Source organism: Penicillium hispanicum, assembly GCF_028827665.1.
Source record: "Penicillium hispanicum strain IBT 35686 chromosome Unknown utg000008l_segment0_segment0, whole genome shotgun sequence".
Lineage (NCBI taxonomy): Eukaryota > Fungi > Ascomycota > Eurotiomycetes > Eurotiales > Aspergillaceae > Penicillium > Penicillium hispanicum.
This window is the reverse complement of record NW_026623200.1, coordinates 2,184,181-2,206,297: the sequence shown is the minus strand read 5'-3', so window position 1 is coordinate 2,206,297 and position 22,117 is coordinate 2,184,181. Positions and strand designations below refer to the sequence as shown.

The 22,117-nt window shown below is 48.8% G+C and overlaps 7 protein-coding genes across 7 annotated transcripts; 4 read left to right on the top strand and 3 right to left on the bottom strand.

Annotated features, from left to right (window-relative positions):
- Positions 1-3,698: 3,698 nt before the first annotated feature.
- Positions 3,699-4,623, top strand: N7459_009667 (uncharacterized protein; the record flags this gene model as incomplete). Its single annotated transcript, XM_056948835.1, has 3 exons — positions 3,699-3,711; positions 3,763-4,442; positions 4,579-4,623. 3 exons carry the CDS (start codon positions 3,699-3,701, stop codon positions 4,621-4,623), a joined length of 738 nt encoding a protein of 245 aa, XP_056796060.1.
- A 4,193-nt stretch (positions 4,624-8,816) lies between these two features.
- N7459_009666 (MFS sugar transporter-like protein) lies at positions 8,817-10,666 on the bottom strand (the record flags this gene model as incomplete). The annotated part of the gene is made up of 6 exons (XM_056948834.1): positions 8,817-9,090; positions 9,167-9,569; positions 9,623-9,997; positions 10,061-10,416; positions 10,475-10,500; positions 10,565-10,666. 6 exons carry the CDS (start codon positions 10,664-10,666, stop codon positions 8,817-8,819), a joined length of 1,536 nt encoding a protein of 511 aa, XP_056796059.1.
- Positions 10,667-11,456: 790 nt separating this feature from the next.
- On the top strand, positions 11,457-12,872 carry N7459_009665 (uncharacterized protein; the record flags this gene model as incomplete). Its single annotated transcript, XM_056948833.1, has 3 exons — positions 11,457-12,152; positions 12,220-12,576; positions 12,630-12,872. 3 exons carry the CDS (start codon positions 11,457-11,459, stop codon positions 12,870-12,872), a joined length of 1,296 nt encoding a protein of 431 aa, XP_056796058.1.
- A 1,634-nt stretch (positions 12,873-14,506) lies between these two features.
- N7459_009664 (serine hydrolase domain-containing protein) lies at positions 14,507-16,348 on the bottom strand (the record flags this gene model as incomplete). The annotated part of the gene is made up of 2 exons (XM_056948832.1): positions 14,507-16,278; positions 16,309-16,348. The coding sequence occupies 2 exons, from the start codon at positions 16,346-16,348 to the stop codon at positions 14,507-14,509; spliced, it is 1,812 nt and encodes a 603-aa protein (XP_056796057.1).
- Positions 16,349-17,292: 944 nt separating this feature from the next.
- N7459_009663 (uncharacterized protein) lies at positions 17,293-18,381 on the top strand (the record flags this gene model as incomplete). The annotated part of the gene is made up of 5 exons (XM_056948831.1): positions 17,293-17,566; positions 17,626-17,760; positions 17,822-18,097; positions 18,148-18,249; positions 18,320-18,381. The coding sequence occupies 5 exons, from the start codon at positions 17,293-17,295 to the stop codon at positions 18,379-18,381; spliced, it is 849 nt and encodes a 282-aa protein (XP_056796056.1).
- A 426-nt stretch (positions 18,382-18,807) lies between these two features.
- On the bottom strand, positions 18,808-19,722 carry N7459_009662 (uncharacterized protein; the record flags this gene model as incomplete). The annotated part of the gene is made up of 3 exons (XM_056948830.1): positions 18,808-18,981; positions 19,032-19,336; positions 19,398-19,722. The coding sequence occupies 3 exons, from the start codon at positions 19,720-19,722 to the stop codon at positions 18,808-18,810; spliced, it is 804 nt and encodes a 267-aa protein (XP_056796055.1).
- Positions 19,723-20,586: 864 nt separating this feature from the next.
- On the top strand, positions 20,587-21,638 carry N7459_009661 (short chain dehydrogenase/reductase SDR; the record flags this gene model as incomplete). Its single annotated transcript, XM_056948829.1, has 2 exons — positions 20,587-21,225; positions 21,291-21,638. 2 exons carry the CDS (start codon positions 20,587-20,589, stop codon positions 21,636-21,638), a joined length of 987 nt encoding a protein of 328 aa, XP_056796054.1.
- Between the last annotated feature and the right edge of the window lie 479 nt (positions 21,639-22,117).

Sequence of the window (22,117 nt, the reverse complement as noted above, 5' to 3'; positions counted from 1 at the left end):
TTTCCTTATGGACAACTATGAATAGCAGTATATCTATCCGTCCTGGTGACCGGAACTTACTTGGTAGCCCTCGAGCTACCAGGGGCCGATCGTATACCGTCCTGCTCTAGGAGCAGGGCTTGATGCTAACGCGCGACTTTGTCTTTGTCTCGGATCGTTCACTATTCTCGGATGTCAACTGGCGTTCCTGGAAGTTGCCATTATGGTGGCCAACTTGGCGGAAGGTCAAGCGAGGTCTATCGCAAATGGGGTTGGATTGTCCGATGTTCGCGTTTGATCCATCAAGATCGATATAGTCGTCTTTTGGCTAAAGGGTAAGGTCATGACCAGGGGTGGTCCTTAACCTCCGGGGGGGGGGGGGGGGCGGTTAAAATGATTTGGTGTGGATACCAAATCATACGGCCATTTGGTGACAAATCCTGTTAAGAGGTGCTGTGGTCTAGTGGTATGACGAGGCATTGTGGTACACAAGGCTGCCTTAGCCCCGGTTCGATTCCGGGCAGCGCCATTGTTTTTGTTGCTTTTTTGACATTTGATTTATTTAGTATAGACAGCCTAGCTTATAGCGATTAACACCTGCCTGCACATACGAAGCCATATACGCCAATGGAATGAATATGGGGATCCTGTTTTTTGATGATTCTTTTAGATTTTGTTCCAATAGATGTTCTGATTCAACAGGCAACTTGATATAGCCATGAAAGATCAGGTATAAAGTTCCTGATGAAATGAAAGAGTTACGGAATGGTTACGTTTCGATAATTGCGTAGGTGATGAAAGGGACACAGAATCGTTCTGTATATTATTTCCCTGGTTCCTCAATAATATTACTAGCTTGCCGTCGAATCACAAGTGTTTCTTTTCCCATCCAAGTATCTTCTTTTGCCCGGGTCAATGGGTCTAGTCCACACTAGAAGTAGAGTTCTCACTAGATCTTTATAGTTCTGCATCTTCTTTGACTACCTCCTCAAAACAAAGATTGCTTGCTCGTCGAACCGGAGATCTACGGCATGGTCAGCGTCGCGCGAAGAAAGCCCAGAGAAAAGGAGATATTGACGGCTCGCCTCGACTCGAAAAGCCCGAAGCTCTGTCCGTGTAGGCTCAGCCCTACGAATTGAAAACTTTTGAGGGTGAAGTTGTTACATATATCACTCTCGACCATACCGAACGTTACAAAATACTACGGAGGGAATATAAACTCCGGTTCTCGACGACGACGGGAGTATTGTCTAGAGAACTAGCGAGTCCCTGACAAAAAGGACGATCTTGATTATGATGAGTTTGCGGAGCGGACTCTTACCTTAACCTATAACAGCACTACCTTCAAAAGCTTAGAAGTTATATGTACCAATAGACATAGGGCAAAGATGCTTTCGACCTAGAAGGTATTAGAAGGTCTATATTGTAAGTTTAAAGTTGATTCGCAAAATCGAGAGAGCTGAACTGAGTGCAATATGTAGGATAGAGACTGGATATGATATCTATAACCGGCGTTCATGAATACCTCGGAGTTAGGTATCTGACATCTATGTTTCGCTGTGTCAACTCTCTGTACAAAAGCAGAATAATTATGGGAGTTATTAGGAACTGTTTAAGACCAGAAGTCCACGAAGTTTCTCACTTTGTAGCGATTGCGCTTAGCAGCACACACCAATGGTTCAGTTGCCGTGGGTCATTGAAAAGGAAACAGGAACAAAATATAGTGAAATGTGACAAAATGACAAAAAATGGCGCTGCCCGGAATCGAACCGGGGCTAAGGCAGCAATGTGCACCACAATGCCTCGTCATACCACTAGACCACAGCACCTCTTATTATTAATAAGCTAGCATCTATGACATCAAGAATTTACTTTCACGAAGAAAGACAAAAATCAAAAGACAAGGTGGCGCAACCCGGAATACCTCTGCTAAAGCAACACTGTATACCACAATGCCTCATCATACCATGAGGCCACGGCAAATTATTGTTAAGGGCATGGATAAATTCGACATTATCAGGCTTTGCAGCAAGTTGTCAAAAATTGCGCCTGTCAAGGAATGAACTACAGAGTTAAATCACAACTGACGTAGACGATCGAAGACTCATGTAACCTATAACTATCTTAGCCGTGAAAGAAGAAGCTGATCGGAAATCGAGGCTGGGCACTTATTCCTTTTTGCGTAGGTTGATGATGTGGACCAGATAGAAACATCAAAGGTATATATATAAATTATGGACCTTTCGGGGGTTGTACGGTTCACCAGACAACCAAAGTATACTTGGAACTTGGTTCCGCTACATCCACCTCAATTGACCTCCCACAGCCGGGACCTAAGTCATAAAGGAATTCAGGTGCGGTATAGACCAAGGCCAGAAGAGATTGAATGGACTGAAGAGTAGGGCGGCAATGTTATCACGAAAGAAATGATAAAAAAATGCGAAAACAAAACATACAACAGTGAGAGTATGATGGGGGTCACCTAGCGCCGCCGTTCAGTCGTGGGCGGCTCGCCGCCCTCTTCAGTCCGCCTTCAGGTGGCTTCAGGTGGCAGTTCACCTACCTAAATACTTTGCACCTGAAGGTGCAAATTCTCATTCAAAAGACCTATTTCTACACTTTATAATGGAGAAGGTCTAGCGAGCCTTGTGAATCAACCTATATACTTCAAAATGTCATACTCCCCTACCTTCTGTTTTACTGTTCCCACTATTCTCATATTCCTACTGTTCCTAATCCTCCTATTTAGACTGCGGCATAACCGTAAATTTGTGGTTTTGGTTATTATTTACTAATTGCAACTATAACTGTAAGCTCGTGGTTAATTGTAGTATATACTATAGTTTTTTACTACCATCAATCCAGCAGCCTTGGTATCCGCTTAAGAATGATCCTAGTTATAGGTGGGTGCCAGAACCTCTATTCGAAGATCTGCTGTATGTACCTTCTATCAATCCATCGGCTTAGTAGGTGGTCTCATAAGGTGGCTTGTATACTACGGATTTTTTGCTCGTATTGAAAGAAAGTGGCTAGTTATTACATCAGGTCTGTATGTAAGGTTCCTGAGGATCCATCTAATGGTCAACGCATACTTCTGCTCAAATAAGTTCTCTGACAGGGAAACTACTGGGAAGTTAGCATTTATACACTCAAGTATAGGGGAAACACCTAGGTCATTTATTCTGGGGGTTTATTCCCTTTTTGAGCTTGATATAAGAAGAGAGCCAAGCCCTCGAGATAGAAGATCTTAGGTGGGTGGGAAATACACCATACCAGACCTACTATAGACCAACAAAACTTTATTTCATGCACTAAATATCTTGAATACTGGCAAATAAAGATAAAATCCAAAAATAACACCGCCAGAATCTTTATCCTTCACAGAATCAATATGCCCGGGAGTCTGCATCTGGTCATGAGTGTTACATGGACTTTCCTCGTCCACAACAAGGTCCATAGGCATTAACATGAGTCAGACAAACAAGAGACATGCAACGGGACATAGGCCAGAAATGAGATGGGGCTGGAAAAACAGGTAGCTGGACTATATGGCCTAGTTTCCCTCTTCGGCTGCAAGCATTCCAAGATACCATATACCCATCAGCACAGTGAGCTGGCCATGGCCTCCGACTGTCCAAGGAATACATAGACACGGCTAGACGGCCATTTGTATCGAGACGCTTGACAGCAACCAACTCTGTGTTTGTAAGCACAAAGCCATGGCGCGCGTGGGTGCGTATATCAATTCCCCCCCCCAAGTAACTAGACGGCTTATATAATCAGACTTTACTCCCTTCATGCCCGATCTCCTTGGTGAAACAACTTCGAATAGGACAACAATGCATCTGGGAAGCGCTCCTTTAGCGGGCGCGGATATTTCAAGGATCCATATCTCTAGGGAGATTACGCGCTCTGATGCCTCTTCAATATTTGAGGCTTATCTGGATGGACAAAAGTATGCATTGAAGCTTTTCCACGACAACGGCGACCCTGGGTATACTGAGAAAGGTCGTGATCTGAACCGATTTCGCTGCGAATTGAATGCGTATAAGAAGCTCCTGGCTTCTGGCGCCTGTGACCGCACATTCGTTCCAAAATTTTACGGCTACATCGATCGAGTGGATCCGGCTATATTCCATCCAACTTTACAACATTTCGCCCACGACAAGTTTAACCCAAAAGCAATACTGCTTGAATACCTCCCGTATGCAGAACCCCTTAACTGCGTGAACTACTCAGCTGCCCTTTTCCCCCAGGCAATTGAGGGTATGAAGGAGATACATAAGGCAGGCGTTCACCACCGAGATGTCTATCCTAAAAATGTTCTCCTTGTTCGTGGCACCCCCGATAAACTGGTATGGATTGATTTTGATGTTGCAACGACCTTCGATGACTGTGGACCTGAACAACGGGCCCGCTGTGACCACGAAGTTGAGCTTGTAAAAGGATTCGGGCAACTACTGGTAAGAGCTTCATAGCTGCCTATTCGGAAGTATTTGGCGTTCTGACTGACAAAAAAAAAGGGGGAAGATCAGGCTGAGGGACTCCCACCAAATACAAAATTTTATTGAGGATTCCATAGGTCTTCCATGGCCCTAGGATGACAATGGCGATGATGCTTTACGCAGCGAGGTTGCGATCTAGATCGATCATTCTGGTTCAGTCCTATTTATCACATTATAGTGCCGGAATCCGTAACACAGAAGTGAATTATTTATCTAAATTGAAATTGCCGATTGTTGCGTATTGGGGCCTTACGGTAATTCAAAAGCCCTTTTGATGATTTTGTTAGCTGAGCCATATATTCATACCTAGGTATTTCCACGCTTCGACAATGTCACCATTTAGCCCAAGGATTCACAAGTCACGTAATAAAATACTCAATCATCAAAATCCTTTCCTAGTATATGCTATAGAATTGCTTGTCTTGGTACCTCTTTAGGCAACACACCTGGTCATACCTATGATATGGCTCCTATATATGAATCCTCTTTTAATTAGGTTAATTATGGATAATTGGGCGGATATTAACGTGTGGAAGGCGTCCCTGGGCGCGGTGATGTAGTGGAGCAGGCGGTATTTCGTATAGCTTCGCTGCTACGCGGAGAGATTTGATGCGGCCATTTTGAATATCATCAAGCTAATAATACCTTGCCCTCCTGGTTGGCCAATTTCGGCTGAGATTCAGTGCAAATTGGTGAGATGGTAAGTGGTTGAAGAAGGTAGGTAGTGTCAAGTTGGGGTGCTCATAGGGCGAATCCGGTCGGAACGGACGACAGTGACATAACACACTATAGCAGTATCAAGGAGGGAGCCAGCGAGGTCAATATAACGTAATACCTGGCCTAATAGGGATAAGGGACACAGCTGCCATAACAATATACGAACAACATAACATATGAGAAGTGTGTATTATCTACTATTATAATGCAACTGCTTTTACAGCGATTAAGATGCCATGATCGCACCATTCTACTCCACGTGAGCAGGGAATCAAGAGCGCCCCTACACTCGCTCATTTGGGCCACGTCCATAGCAGACTATTGATCTGGTTGGGTGAATGAAATCTTAAAAGGCCATTTAATGGAGCAGGCGGGTTAGCTTCAAGAAACAAAATCTAAGAAGTTATATGAGATTTATCAAGACACCAAGAAATGAGAACCAAACAGGGGCTAAAGCCGAAGGAAGGGTAAGTGGAATCGAGCGGACGAGTTGAACACAATCAGGGAAGCTTAGCCGAGAAATACGAAAGTACATTTAGGGGTTTGTCCGGTGTAGGGGCTGAAACGACTAAAGACGGGGGCGACAAGGGCAGTCCTCGACAAACCAAAAAGGAGGAAAAAAGAAAACATACAACAGCGAGGATTCGCATGTGGTCACCCACCATACTACTAACTCGCCGGCGTGTGGCTTAAGTACGGCTGAGCGGACGGGAAGCCCTGTTCTCCACACCCTGTGGTCGTATGTACTGGAAAGCACATGGAAAGGAAATATATAGCCTTAGTTCCATTACATTTCGTGGTTGAGGTGCCTCGAAGACACTTGTTGTTGTTGCTCAACAAGTTATTTCGAGAAATCCTACACTGATGAGACTCTGGCCCATTTTTGGCATGTCGAATTACAAATCTGTGCCAACCCCTCTTGTCGACAAAGACATACTGCATCCACTCGAGTCCACCGCTTCCAGCGATGATATCAACCTGCACAGGAAGCTGGTTGGATCTCTGGTATGGCTTATGGTCTCAACTCGACTTGATATCGCCTATGCAGTCACCAAGCTTGCTCACTACGTACATAACTCGTCACCAAACTGCGCTCCGCTGGGCTTCCGCTACCTTTCCAGCACTAAAAGCACTAAGAAGCTCGGGATTTTCTATCGTTCTGCTGTTGATGGTTTAATCGGTTTCTGCGACGCTAATTGGGCAGGTAAGTATGCCGAGGATAGCATATCAGCTTCTAGCTACGTCTTCAAGCTTGCCGCTGGCCTAATCAGCTATGCATCGAAGAAACAGACATCGGTGGAACTCCACAGTACCGAGGTGGAATACGTCGGAGTCACTCAAGCATAATGTTTGTTTGCTCACATGTGTAGTGGCACTTGCCCATCAAAGAAATGTATCATGCCCGTCCTCCACTTCTGTGGGAGAAACAACCAGAGCAAGATATGAACCATGACAGGACTGGCCTTTCTCTGGGCTTTGCGGTCGGTCTTGCTGAGACTTGAGCTGTTGCTGGTGAATATTGTGCTAAACGTGATGAGGATAACATCGTGAGAGAGGCCAGCGTCTTCAGACGTGGTCATTGGCTCCCGGACGCCAATTCTGGGAAATAAAAGTGCCCGAACGACAGTATCCTTGGTGTTAGGGAAGGCAAATGACATAGGCGCAATAGATGAGAACTTGAGATGTGACAGGAAAACGGACAAAGCCGGGTTTGCTAAGCTGTCGTTGATACGGCGGCCTCAGGCTGAATATATACCGACTTTTACATGCGATCTTTCTTCTCTTTGTTTCTGTTTGGCTGATTCCACCATCTTCACCCGCTTTCATGCCACGGCCAGATCCTTCTTCTTTCTCCCTCCATCCCTCTTATTCTGCTCCATTTGACTAAGACGACTCCCTCTCTCCTACCATCGTCCATCTCCATCTCGAGCTTTATTCTACTGCGCATCATCCAGTCAACCAAGATGCCGCCCTGTTTACTCAAATACGAGAATTTGGACAATCCTGCCAACGGAATCATCCATCTTGCAAAAGACAGGGATTCCGTGATCCCTTTTTTATAAATATGCGGGCATGAAGTTCTCTAATTTGGAATGGGTGAGTACCGAATTGATTCTCTCATCAACACCTCGCTCGATCTGACAAGGACACAAGCACTAACGAGAGAGCAAGACATCAACACCACCACCGAACGTCGTTCCAGAGTATTTTCCTCACCCAGAGTGGTACCCACGAGGGCGTGGCTGAGCATCTCAATGACTTTCCCTCCAATCCTGATCAGAGGAGTATAACTTGACCACAACGGAGAATTAAAGATGCGTGGTATACTGATAGGAGACGATATGGAAAGAGAGAAGGCTATATACAGTTAGAGCACGCTCCCAGCACTCTGCATATAGTCTTCGCTGACCCAATCTTGCAGCTTATATTCCCTCCTGACGAAACTCAAACCATGAAATGACGCGGAGATCCCCTATTCCTGCAACTGCAGCAACTGGAAACTCCACAGTAAGATTGGCGGAACATACGAGATACACCCGGCCATCCAATATCGCGCCTGTCGGTTCCAGGTAGGCTCTTCACCACCCGAAGTGAAGGATCCACTAACCCTGTCGGCAGTTACCCTGTTGCACCCGTATACCTTGGTTTTGACCACAATAAAGCCGTGGAACTGAAGACCTCGCTGCAGTGCCAGCGAGAAGCATATATGGCCCTGGCTTCGCTCATGTGGTAGACATTACAGCCGCGTTTGATGACTGGCCAATCCGAAGCTGAAGACTCGTTTTAATGGGCACCCCGAGGTGCCTCGAAAAACACTTCTTGTTGTTACTCAGCAAGCTATTTCGAGAACAAGATAGACGGGTCTACTTCGCACGCCTACAATCTCGCTAAACAAGCCAGAAGATACCTTGGCGAACAAGTAACTCTCAAGTCGACTGGCGATGATTTCCCTTGGTTACTGGAATGATAGGTTTGACGTCTTGGTGTGGTTCAATTGCATCATCTGCTTGTTTCTCCGCTGCTTTGAGTGCTGGAAATCCTCGCATTCGAGGATTGTGGAGAGACTCCGCACCGATTCATTGTCCTGCCTGTGATTCCATCCACCAGTTCGAACTCATAGCTCGGGGAATGATTAGTAAATAACTCTGCTAAATTGAGAACACTCTGGCTATATCGATCTCTAGCTAAAAGTTTGGCCTGGACGTCGTCTAGTAGGGCTTGGAGGTGGAAGCTGCTTACCTAATACCATCTTGGCCGAGGCTCACCGCCCAATTCTGCCAGTATAGAGACCCACCTGTTTAGAAGCATCGAAGAGTGATGAGGTGATAGAGGACACAGATGTAGCATACAGGTGAACCTGGAGAAAAAGAAAAAAAAGAAAAAGGCGTATTCCCCTGCTGGGAGTTGAACCCAGATCTCCGGTCTCGTGCAAATAAGTGCTATCTGGGCGAGATCTCCGGTATGTTTAGGGTTACACTACAGGGGGATACTGGTTGACATACAGCCTTTTTAATGATCCATAACCTGCTCTGCGTTTGATTGTGATTAGTAAGCAAATATATAGGGCCGATCTGAATGAAAATTTCGCCCTGACTGCTCAAATCGACCATCCCCTCAATCCTTCTTCACAGACACACTCTGCCCCTCGACTATCTCCTGGCCCACGATAGGCTCGCCAGCCTTCTTCTCAAGCATGGCCAAGTCCCGAGCATCTTGATGCTTGGTGCCATCTATTAACTCATCAATTTCTTCCAGGCTTTTCCCCTTGGTCTCCACCCAAAAGAAGATGACAAAAAGTAGTTCCAGGATATCCCATGCACCATTGATCATGTAGATCTTCCAACCAATCTTGTCGAGGCCGATCGGGAAGGCAAAGGTAGCTAGCAGGCTAAGAATTGTGTAAGTTATGTGATCCTTCACAGACTGTAGCCTAACGGCCCAGTCAGAGATGTTCGACTACTCACCCAAAGCCAGAAGCCACAAAGGTGTAGATACCCATCCCATTGGCACGAATCGAAAAATGCAGCACTTCAGGGGGGTACATCACAGTCAACGGTGTCCAGCCAAAACTATAACTGCCCTGGAAGAGGAAGATCGATGCCACTGTGGCATAAATGCCAGACATGTTCGTCGAAGTGCCATAGAGCTTGGTCAGTGCGCCTATGATGAAAATGAAGAGTGTGAGCAGCGCGGTACTGCTGATGGCCAGGAAGCGACGGCCTAGGCGCTCTGCAAACGCGGAGCCGACGATGCTGACAGCTAGACAGAAGCAATTGAGGATGATATTGATTTCCAACTGAGTGGTCGTGTTGGTAACTCCCGCATTGTCGAGCATATCGCCTAGATAGTAGGAGATGATGTTGTTGCCTAATATTGTGAGTGAAATTTCCTCGTCGAGGCTTGAGAGGCTGAGTGCTTACCCGAAATCATCGAGAAGATGGCCACAGAGATGACCAGCAGCATGCGCTTGCGATTAGAGGGAGTCTTCACGGTTTCCAACAAGGTCGTCTTTTCACCTTGGTTCTTCTCCCATTGGATTGTGGTGGTGATCTCCTCGAATTGCGTCAAGACATCGGGGTTGGTGGTGTCCCCATCGGAATGGGTGGCTGCCAGTGCTTCCAGAGCTTCCTGGTTGCGACCCATATAGACCAGCCAGCGGGGAGACTCTGGGACAAACGGCAGGATCATGATGCATAAGATGCTAAACAGGCCCTGCAGGATGGATGGGGTTCTCCATGCCCACGTTGAGTCCATTTTGGCAGTCCCATACGTTACCCCAGCGGCAATCAGCGCTCCTGTGAATAGGGTTGGGTTAGATATGGTGGGAATAGGCAATATCCAAGTTTGTCGCTACTTACCAACGTACCAGAAGTCGAAGTAGAGCCCAAGGGTAAAAGCACGCCATTTTGAAGGCACTGCCTCGGAGAGGTAGGTCGGGGACGCTGTAGCAGAGATGCCAACGCCCAAGCCGATAATGAAGCGACCGGCGATAAACATCCCTATATTCTGGGCTGCAGACTGTATGATGACGCCTGCTAGGGTGATGCACGAGGCGTAGAACAGGGTCCAGCGCCGACCAAGATAGTCGCACATGAACCCGTTAAACAACCCAGCGATGGCATTTCCAATGCCGACAACCGAGGTGTTCAGTGCGGTGGTGACAGTGTTGAGACTGAAGTATTCCGTGTAGGAAGGCAGGATGTTTAGTCCGTTCCTGGAAGTGTCAGCCGAAATATCTAGATTTCGGGGAAAGAATTTGTTGGACGACATACATCATTGAACCATCATAACCGTATGTCTATGAATTGATCAGACTGTGAGTCATTTCTGCTAAAGCTCCAGATGCAGTGGTATGGACCTACCGCTGATTGAACCATGCAGACTAGAATAAGCAGCACGATCAGAAACTCCGACGAGCGACCTGCTCTGCTTGAGAGATGTGGTTTATTGTCGAAGAATGGCATGATGACAGAAATGAGCTCGAATGGCACGAAAATGGTCTGGCATCCTTCATCCCAGTCGGTGGTTTCTGAATAATCATATAGATATCCACGCGATCCAGTCGGATACGCATAACATAGTGGACGTCGAGACTGCCGACGCGTATCTGCGGGGAAACGCAGGCACTCCTGATTTCGAGTCGGGAGAGCCAACCAGATTGCGATTAGAAGAAACAAAGGAGAAGGGGGGTTCCAATCAGCAGGATGGGAGAGTGCAAGAGTCCCTGCGAGAGTTCATCGCTCGTTCGAGCCAGAGAAACAAGATAGTTCCATCTTCTACATGGTCGGCGCCTTTTCGGGCATATACATGCCCCCAAAGGTAGTACCAACTTCAATCATTATAAGCCTAGCTATATGATCCAAGGTTAGGCGAATCGCGAATCCCGTTCATGAGTGGGGGTTGCGACTAACGCCTCTTTCTCCATGATGGGACGGGATAAGCCCGTCGGGCCAATGGGAGAACAAAGTAGACAAGATAAGTCTTCCATTCCCTCCTATCTTTCGGCCAGACCGACAAAGTCGAGTCTCATCGGCCTCTCCATTCTACGATATCGCGATTCCTCCAAGTGGGGTTTGGTCAAGCCTGCCCAGTGTATCGAGCAATACTAGCGAGTAACCGTCTAGTTTAAAGCGGGCTGCGATTGCAAGGAATTCACTTTCAAATCTGAACTCATCCGACTAAGAAATAAACAGAAGGATTCTGGTCCGTGTTTAAACCAAGAGTCCATTTGGGCTTTGATTTCTGAACAACAGCATGCCGTTCCTAGACAGATGGCCTCGGTGGCCTGAGTTCTCAGAGTCGGATGTGCCAGCTGAAGCTGAAGAGCGAATGCGAAGCTATAAGAAACAGGTTCTCGCAGAGTACGGCGAGGCGAGTCTCCGTCAGGCATGGATGAAGACCTGTGAGCGACTCAAGCAAGTCACGGAAGATCTACGAGCCCAAGCATCGTCCGTTATTCCGGTTCTGGAGTATGAAGAGTTGGAGCATCTCAAGGAAGAAACGAAGCAACGCATGAAAGACGTTGGTTGTTTTGTGATTCGAGGCGTCGTTCCCAAGGACGAAGTCACCTCCCAGTTCACCTCCCTTAAAGAGTACATCGCCGCGAACAAAGATTCCATCTCCGGTACGTTTGGCGTGGATGCCCCTTTTTCTGAGGATGTTCATGGCAGGAATACTCACACCACTCCAGCCTGGCCTGAAGCCAATCCAGCTGTCTATCGCATCTTCTGGACACCGACCCAACAAGCCCTTCGCGGCCATCCGCGTCACCTTCACGTCCAGAAATTCCTGAACGGTCTTTGGCACGACGAGTCACACGAAACATCCCCCGACCCGCTGAGTTATGCAGGCTCGCTGCGCATTCGGCCACCAGGAGCGGAGTTCTATGGCCTTGGGCCGCATATCGACGCGGGCAGCCTCTGTCGATGGACTGACCCATCCTACCGAAAGGTCTACCAGAGGATCTTCTCTGGCTTCCCCCGAAGACCACGACTCTTACGATCTCGGTCTCAGGAAGGATGCCAACCAGGCCGCGTTCCAAGGCAGCGCGCATTCCACAGTGCTTCGGACCTTTCAGGGCTGGACGGCCTTGACGGCCGCCAAACCACGCGAGGGCAGTCTGCTGCTCTATCCCTACGTCAGTGTGGCGGTGTCCTATCTGCTGCTTCGGCCCTTCTTCACACCACCAGATGGAGGGGACGTCATGGATGCTTCCCAATGGTCTTTCAGTGCAGAGAACGGTTGGTTTCCCGGCACTCGCCAGGAGGACAGTCAGTATCTCAGCCGCGAGTCGCACCCTCACCTGCGGCTGGAGGAATGCCTTGTATACATTCCAGACATGGAGCCAGGAGACACGATCTGGTGGCACTGCGATGTAAGACCTGCGATTATCTTTGATAATTGCTCTGCTGACTTCTCCGACCGCAGATGATCCACGCCGTCGAGACCGAGCATTCGGGCCAGGAAGATGCCAGTGTTGTCTACATCGCGGCGACCCCAACCACGCCAACCAATATTCGCTACATCAAGTCACAGCTTCAGTCTTACTTGGCGGGGAGTCCACTTGAAGATTTCCCCGCGGGAATAGATGAATCAAAGCTGGCTGGGTACCTCGGCGACCAAGGTTTCCCAAGCGCGGAGGCACGCAAGGCGATGGGGTATGGGCTGTGAGAAATCTGATCTGGTCGATTCCGCATGCTGCAATCGCGAGGTGATTGGCAAATTCCATCGTGGATGCTCGTTAGCCACTAGTCTGTGTTATAAAGAACACCGCAAGTGATAAAGCCAAAAGCTGGAGGTTCTTAGCCAAGTGGACCGAAGACTGAGCGTTTTCATTCAATATATTCCGTCCTGATACATCCGATGTATTGATTCATGGGTCGGCATACAATCCGACTCTAGGAACCATCCTCTGAAGATCCAGAGGTCGGTGATTTGGACCACGACGTATCTTCCGAGAACAACGTATCTGTAGCTTCTGTACCCATGCCCAAAAGACAGAGGTTCACTCACGAAGGGGAAGAGCATCTTCTGGACTCGGACAAGTTTCCCAAGGGTTGGACGGATCTTGAACCAGACCTCGATCCCGAGTGAGAATATACACGCGGTTGGCCATAGGCGTACTTACGAGTGCGGCTAGTAATATCGGATCAAATCGCCAGATGCAAGGAGAGAATTGAAGCTGTATCCTGGCCTGGTGACGAACTGGTCGCAGGGCAGAAAGATCTCCGAGCCTCGCCCTTTCAAATTTCCCGAATTAATCAAAACCAGCGAGATTGTGCACGAGGGAGACAAAGGATTCTGGGTGGAGGATGTAAGTGACTCGAACGAACATCACCACGTCCCTGGCTGTGAGAAAATAGGATACTAAGCTTCAGATTTCTAGATTGATGGATATCAGCCTCGGCGCGAAATGACATTGACGACCGAAGCCTTTCGTCACAATTACGACCTGAACACTGAAAAGGTCACGAATAGTACCTATATGGTCCGAGTAAGTCCAGATAGATTGTCCTAACAGACTTGAAAGCACCGTCTCACCCGAGTTTAGATGAATCTCTCTCTTCGGGTCTCTCGAAGAATCGCCAAGATGTGCGAACTTGAATTCACCGATGACACCGGATCTTCTGTGATGGCCTTATTCGAAGCCGACCTGGAAACAATTCGAACCTATTGCCAGGAGCCTGGACAACCGCTGCCGCCCCTGCCCAAGACCGTGGGATATTGCCAGACAATCATGGCCGATGGAAGTTCCAGTCGCAAGAGGATGGTTGCTATTCTAGTTAATCTGTTCAATCAAGAAGGGCAAGCCATGGGTTGTGGGATTGGATGTTTATTGCGGTGAATCCTGGCTCGAAGGAGAGTGCCGGTGGCGACAGACTTATTGGACCATGGCCTAGATCTCAATTGCCCACGGGCACTGCCCCGGATGGTTCGTTTCGTCTCTATACATGACCAGAAGACAGGCTTTCAGCGCCTACCGGCGTGGGACATTGTGGCCAACCCTCCTGAAACGCCTTTGGTGAAGTTTGAGTTGAAAGAGGAATGATTGGCTGTGATTATTAGATGGGGTAGTCGCGGTGATTCTATACTGAATCTGTGGCATATTCCGTCTTTGGGATTACATAGATAGCATATTTATCAATTTGTTATGTTATTGCATCCAGCTCTATTTGTTCTGCCTGAGAGATATATAGAGACAGGCATCTCACATGCAAGTGCCAGTCTTCACACAGTCGTATCCGTCTCCTAGATCATCGAGAACCCAGATATATTCTCACCCCCAGCTGCATGGGTCTCTGCATTCATCGTCTCTCCCGTCGCTCCAATTCGACCTTGTACGCGCTCGGCGTTACAGCATATGCGTTGCCCGTCTTTCGATCGACATGAAACACAAACTCGTTGATGGGTATATCGTGGTACGTGAGCTGGTCAATTGTGCTAGCCCAGTCTCCCACATCATACATCTTGGAGAACAACTTCCCGGCCACCGGCCCTGTCGGATTCACCGTCTCCATTTGAAAGGCGATCTGGCCGGAAACCGCAACATCCTGGATTGTCGGGACCAGCCTCACCATATCAGGGCTTGCTGGTGGAACAGGGACTTGAGGAACCAGATCGATCAACGTCGTGGCAAGAAGGCTGATAACGTCAGTGCCGTTATTGATCCACTCGGTAATAACCAGACCGGGCGGCGACTTGTTCGACGCGGGAACAGAGAGAGTCAGCGTGGTATTCAGACCCCCGTCTTTAGGGGTGTAGGTGCCCGCCAGGTTCGTAGCGGCTTCGCGGCGGGATTGGGTCATCAGAGCAGGTAACATAGAGTCTGTGAGGAGATCGGCGACGAGCTGGACTGCCTGCGTGTGAACGCCCACGGAGCTTGCGCCGAGCATCGTGAATCCAAGGCCGAAGTCTGGTATGAGCACGAGCAGACCGCAGTAGTCGCCTGCGTCGCCCAGCTTGGTGTAGATGTCTGTGACCACGCCCGAGTCTTTGTGCACGTATCGGTAAATTTCCCATGGGCGGCCGACGGCATAGTGCAGATCTCCGGTGAAGGAGACCGGTTTCAGCCATCGGTTGGTCTTGTCGGCAGCCAGGAGGGTTGAGTTGAGAATACTGGTGCCAATCTTCGACAGGTCATTGATGGTGGAGTAGAGACCGCCGGACGGTGTGGTAATGGGGATATCGAGCAGCTCAGCAGCCAACGTGGTGGGGATAACGGTACGAGCAATGACCGAAGGGTCGGTGGGCGCGGTGGAAAATGTGTTTTTCAGACCAAGCGGCTCGAAGATGGCTTTGCGGTACAAATCATCCATGGACAGTCTTGTCAGGTTGGATAGCGCTCCACCGAGGAGGAAGAAGCCGCCGTCGGAGTAGAGAGGGCTTGCCGCAGGTGGGTATCTGGGCGGGTTGGAAGCGATGCCTTGGGCGTATTCCTGGATACTGCACTTGGCCAATGATCCAGATGCCAGGTACTTGCCACAAGGATATTGAGCCTCGGTTTCAGGCAAGTTAAATGGTGGTAAGCCCCAGATATTCAGGATGGCGGGCTTTGACACAGCTGTCAATAGGAAGTCCGAGCTGATCGGTATGCTGAGGCGCGGGATGCCACCAATCTGAGCCGCGATGTCACCGATAGTAATCTTGTCCCACTGGATCTTTTGCACGGCATTGTGATGATTGGACGTCTGGTTGACAAAATCCTTGAAGCTGGGGTAAATCGCGGATAAAGGAGTGTTCCAGTCATTGTCATCCAATTTGATCATGCCCACGTAGGTCGTGATGAGTTTGGAGATGCTGGCAATGTGATAGATAGAGTCGGCATCAACATTATTCGTGCCCACTGTGTCGTTCAACGTGGACAGAGCTGTGTGGTGGTACTGCATGGAATGCGCGCCCTCGTCGTGGAGTGAGAATAGGCCCATGGAGAAGGTGGTGTTCTTCAGTAGCGACGACGTCAGCTTGCCCATTCCACCACCACTGAGGGTCTGATTCAGAGTTGCTGTGACATTCTGCCAGGTCGCAGCCACTGCGCTGGAGTTGCTGCTGATATCCCTGGGAACAGGGTAAGAGGGCCCTGGAAGGCTTCCAAGGACTACCGGGATACAGCCGAGCAAGACTGAAGCGAGAGCAGGTTTAGGTTGCATGGTGTTGAAAGAGGTGGAAGTCAAATTTTGGAAGGCTGTATTGTCGCTCAATCCCTTCACTCGCCCCAGGAAATGTCAGTGCTACTTATAGTTGGATATTCCTGAAGCACGTTGGTGACGTGAACAAGCTGTAAATCCTTGCTGCGGAGCAACAGACTGATGTGGCACAAATCAGGCAGTGTTTGACAGACGATCTGGCTTGGCTGAGAGTGCGTCGACCTGTCGAACTCTTGTTCAAAGGCATTAGGCACTCGATATGAGCCATCGCGCCCGAGATCCCCAGAGATCAGCGCGTTGCATGCCAGATCGGCCAAGAGGCTTGTACGTTAAACCGAGTTAGGCGAGATGTGCCGCTAACCCCCAGATTGCAAAGCAAAGCAGGGACAGTGTCCTCGAAAGGTAATAGAGGGCCTCGTTTTATGCTTATGATAAGTTCGACAACGATAATGCGGTCGGCTATAACGAGCCTCAATGGTATCACCGATGGAGCCGATTCAGTAGACCGACGCCGACGCGATCGCTCGAATGTCTTCACTTGTGTTTATCGCCAAATTTTCGTCACAGGCGATTCCTTAGCGCCGACATGATGTAGTTGTACTGTTGCAGGCCACCATATCCTACAGGGGTTGATTAACCAGATTCCTATTAATTATCATGATGTCTCTCGGGCATATTTCTCCAGTATGCATTCTTCGAGGAGTGCGATCAATGCGCCGAGGCAAGATGGTTCTCTTTTATAACAAACCAGTTAAAGCCGATTCGGGCTATCGGGAACAACAGGGATGCCATATTGCCAGCCCGATCCACTTTGTACACTACGTTTCATCCCACCAAGGAAAGCTGATAGAGTAGCTTGTCTCTCAATAATCTTATTTAGTGCAGAACCCATCGCAGCTGTGGAAATAATCGGCAGCCGATTCTTACCCTCAACCGATTCTTTCTTCATGGCTTCACCTCTTCTGAGGCCATGGCTGGTTCTGAATTGTCTCCTAGTCTGCCTGAATGTCTGCTCCGCTACCAATTACGCCACTAAATTTGCGTGGGTCGACTCAAGTTGCGCGCGTCACGCCGACGAGTTAGACGATGCGTGGGACGAATTCCGGGCTCTTGCAGCCGAAGCCTACTGGGAGATCAATGCGAACCCTCTCAGTACGCTGGCGCGAACTACCATGAACTACCTATTCAATCCTCCAATTTCAAGCATCGCTACGCTGGAAGGTAAAGTAGTGGCCCGTTTCTTCAACAAAGCAGCATCTGATTTACCGATCGCCACATAGGCAACTTTGATAGAATGAGAATGCTGGGCCGCGATACATTAACGCCCTATTACCTATACTGCGACGCCTCTGTCTTCGTCTATGTCAGTACATACACATCCGGCGAGAACGAAGGAAAGCCTCTCCCAGAGAACCGTAAGCGATGCGCCTCCCCGACTTTGGTTTGGTTTGGCCTGGCTCAATAACTCTCATCTAGAACGATATTGGTATGCTAGCAGAGCTCCTCCAGGAAAGACAATCAGCTGGAAATCCAAAAGTGCCACCAATCCGTGCTACGACGAGGAAGGGCGAGAAAGAGACGCGTTTTCTTATGAGAGCGGGGGTGCTCTTGTCCTATGTCCCGGAACATGGGAGAAGGATGCGACCCATTTGTGTGAAGAAAATGCGGTCCAGACCCGGGGCACTTCAATCGATTATATGGCCACGATCGGATCCATCCTGTACCACGAGTTGACTCACCTTCGGCTGCATAGTAAGGTCCGCCGACTCCTCGGGTGCTGATAATCCACTGACCCATTTTAGCCGATGATTGGGCCTATGGTTACAGGGGCTGCTATGACCTTGCCAGATCAGATCCTACCAAGGCAATGGACAATGCGGATTCCATGATGTATTTTGCTATCGGTGAGAAACCCCTTGCAGTTTCCCCCTTCATATGAAGATATATGAACTTTTGCTAACCTGTCATTTCCAGCAATGTTATATCGCAAGAATGCCTGGTACACTGGAGTGGCGGGACCTCTTCCAGCAGACTAGATTGACTAAACGAGACAGGACATCAGATAGCTTGAATTGAGCAGTTGTTTTGTGGAGAGGGAGGTCAAAAAGGAAATAGGCTTGCGCACAAGAGCAAGAGAAATATTCGCAAACTTTGGTCTTGACACAGACGTGTACAGTGATTTATTAGATGAATTTGTTCGAAGAATCTGTGATAAGCTCACCTGGTTATATGAGATTTTTGCCACTTGATACATCCGTGTCTTTCTGTTTGAATGCCCGAGGCTGGCATATCAGCATCCTAGCCATGTAGATAGCTTGCGTCTCTTTCTCTCTGAGATGGATGAACACCTTGATTCCACCCAATCTGTGCTGCTCACTTCCTTCCACCAGCAACGCTCAAAAATATATTGAAGTAAGAGACAAGTTATGGTAGTCTTTGCTAGTATAATCCGCCCAAGTAACTTATTTTGTCTCAATCTGGCGGCCTACATGGCCCCTGACTTTCGCAAGAAGATTTGAGAGAAGGTGCTCAAGAAGACCATCCAGTCCGAGGGTCTGAATCCCGCCTTTGGTCTGCACCATTTTCACGGCCCCACTGACGTGGCGCTCCAACATTATGGTGTCACGGACAAATAGCTGGTTCTTGTCAGTCGTGGTCGTTCGCCATTAGAGATTGGTGTTGGTACCTCGTCATAGGCCAGCATTATGGCCATTGCAACGGTCGAGTCACTCAGCGATGGCATCTCCGCCGATATGGTGTCTCTCAGCGCCTGTAGGCTTTTGAGTTTATATTGACAGGCCAGGCGCGTGAAGAACTGATGCTGATGTGGTTCCTGATAACTGGCCGCTAGATGACGACATGCACCCAGGAACATTATATCCAAGAGACGTGACTCGGTGAGTGCGAATGGCACCCAGACAGAATTCATACGCTGCGAAAAGGACATAGCGAGCTCATTGCAGCGCATGAGAGGGATGATCGCTGTCACGTCTACAAGGGGTTAATCTCTAAGAAATGCGGATGCTCACGTTAACTTGCTCAGAAATCTTACAGTGGTCAAGTAGTCGATTTTCGAGTGGCTTCACAGGCCTTGCAGCGCTTCCAAATGGGTCTTTCCGACCTGCCGAAAGCAGGGTAACGAGACCAACGTTGAACGCAGCTCTTGGTGTAGGGGAACCGCTTCTTGGTTGTTGCAGCCGAATTTCCTGTTCATGGTTCTTCTGTGCTTGATATTGTATAGTCCGCAGGCGCCGCACCTTGGCATGTACGGAACGAGCAGCATGCGAACGGGCAATTTTTCGCTGCGACTGGGGTGATCCGGTTGCCCCAGTTAGACGGGACGTTTCGTTGATGAACTGCAGTTGCTGTGACGGCATGGCAGATGATTCACTGAGGCTCCGTTGCATCTGCCTGGGTATTCAATGACTATAGCAGTGCAAGAAGCTGAAGGTCAAAACAAGAGCCTTGGGATATGTATTTCGGCCGGAGTTAGCAAGAGCCACTTCGTCTGTAAAAGCCGTTGTTTCCGCGATTGGTCGAGGTGTGTTGGCACTTGACCGAATGTGGTTAGCGCAACCGGATTAACCTTTGCCAAGACTTGTACCTCCCCAAAGAGGAAATGCGTCAGCTGTTGAGGTTATGTAGATGCTATGAACATCGTATCATTGAGACTACACAGATAGGCAAAAGTCCTGTGAGCCTCGCTGTCCTTGCTAGTCGTGCATCTAGTGGGAGGTGATATCCCAAAAGATGCGACCGGAAATTATGACCTCTAAAGCCGACTGTCTCCGTTGAACCTCAGCGACAATGTGATTATGGCTGGTCTGTACAGAGTACACTATGCATCACCCTCAGTCGTAGGGCTCTAGTTTCGTTTATCAATTCTAGGTCTCCTCACTCTAGACCTCAATGCAACTTGGTTTATTCTTGAGATGAGCAGCGTGACCATAAAAGGGCGACCGTTGCATGACCCTACGTAAACCAAAATATTACGATCACTTCTAGAGAGTTCGAGCCTCTCGATAATCGACGTCTGCACGAAGATCATTACCAACCTGCCAAGAAGTGTCCCTGCCAGTTTCAGCAAGGTCAGCAGTGACAATGACGAAACTCGCCAGAAACACAGAGCTGTACAGCGAGCGGTAGAAGCGTCTACCGATCTATTTAAATGGCAACTCCCTCCCCCAAAGCGAGAATAAACACGCTTTGTTGGAATCTTGCGCCGTCGAAATAAATTTGACATGAACGGCACAGTCGTGATTACTGGAGCGAATGGCTCATTGGCTCTTGGCTTTGTGGAGTCTTTTCTCCAGCTTTATCCTCACCACACCCTCATTGCTACTGTCCGAAACCCATCCGTGTCACACGATCCTAACACTGCAAAACTCAAGGAGCTGGTGGCCAAGTATCCAAGCCATGTCTCGATCGAGACTCTCGATCTGGGGAAACTATCCAGCGTGCGCTCTTTTGCAGACAGTATTTCGCGTCGAGTGTCGTCGGCGGAACTTCCCCGTATCTCAGCTGTCATCTGCAACGCAGCTACGCTATCGCTCGAGGCAGGGCAGAAGTTCACGCCCGATGGCTATGAGGCTACTTTTCAAGTCTGTCATTTATCACACTTTCTCCTCATCTTGAAGCTTGTTGGGAGTCTCGACACCACATCTGGACGAATCGTCATGCTGGGCTCGGTCACTCATTACCCAGAGAAGCCAAACCCTTTGTCTTCTCTGAAGCCCGAAATCCCTGACAACTGGGAACATCTTGTCAAACCCGGACCAGACCCTCAAGGACTTGTCCACGACAGGGGGTTCCAGCGATATGGGACGGCCAAGCTTGCAAATGTCATCTTGGCAAATGACCTGAATCGGAGGTTTCAAGCGGTATGTGGGAACCTACCCCAGATGATGATAATATATCTTAACATATCGCTGGAACATCAATCTAGGATCCCAAACTGTCGAAGATCACGGCTCTCGCCATGGATCCAGGTGGCTTGCCCAGCTCCCGAGCTCAAGCAGAGCAGAAGAAGTCAACCAGACGTCTCTTCGCAGTGATGAATTTTCTCATGCCACTTCTGAAACACCTGACCACGGCATTCCGAACTACTGAAGACGCCGGTCGAGATCTTGTGGCTGTCAGTCTCGATCCAAAGTTCCAGGGCGAAGGAGGTTATTACGTTTGTCAGAAACAGGCATCACCAACCGCGATTAGCACAGATGTGGAAGTTCAGAGAGGGCTTTGGGACTCGTGTTGTAAATGGGCAGGACTTTCTAATGAGGAAACAATGCTTTGAGTTCTGCTACGCTTGATGGAGTCGAAGGAATCGGAGTCAATCGAGTGCTGGTCAGAGAGAGAGAGAGATATATATATATATATATACTGGAAGAAGGACAGGACAGAACGGATCAACTGTGTTTTAGGGCAGAGAAAGAGAAAGAGGTTTACGGACTGAGATTATCTGCACATCGCACCCGGGGCTGCCTCGCGTCTTAGACGTCGACCATCACACATGCGACCCATGACTGATTCCCTTTCAAGGCTGTATGAGAATTGCCTAACTAGTGAGTTATGTAACTAGTGCAATATTTAGGTAGAAATCGACTTTAACATGCCTATGGTGTGGCCCCCGGGCGCTGATGGCCCCGGGGTCGGGGCCGGGGCCGGGCCTAAGCCAAACATGTATAATTTACAAATGTCCCTGTCTAAAATGCTATCGATTTGCGGTGCATGGAGCCTAATAATAAAGATATTTGGTTCCACCAAATTCCTTTG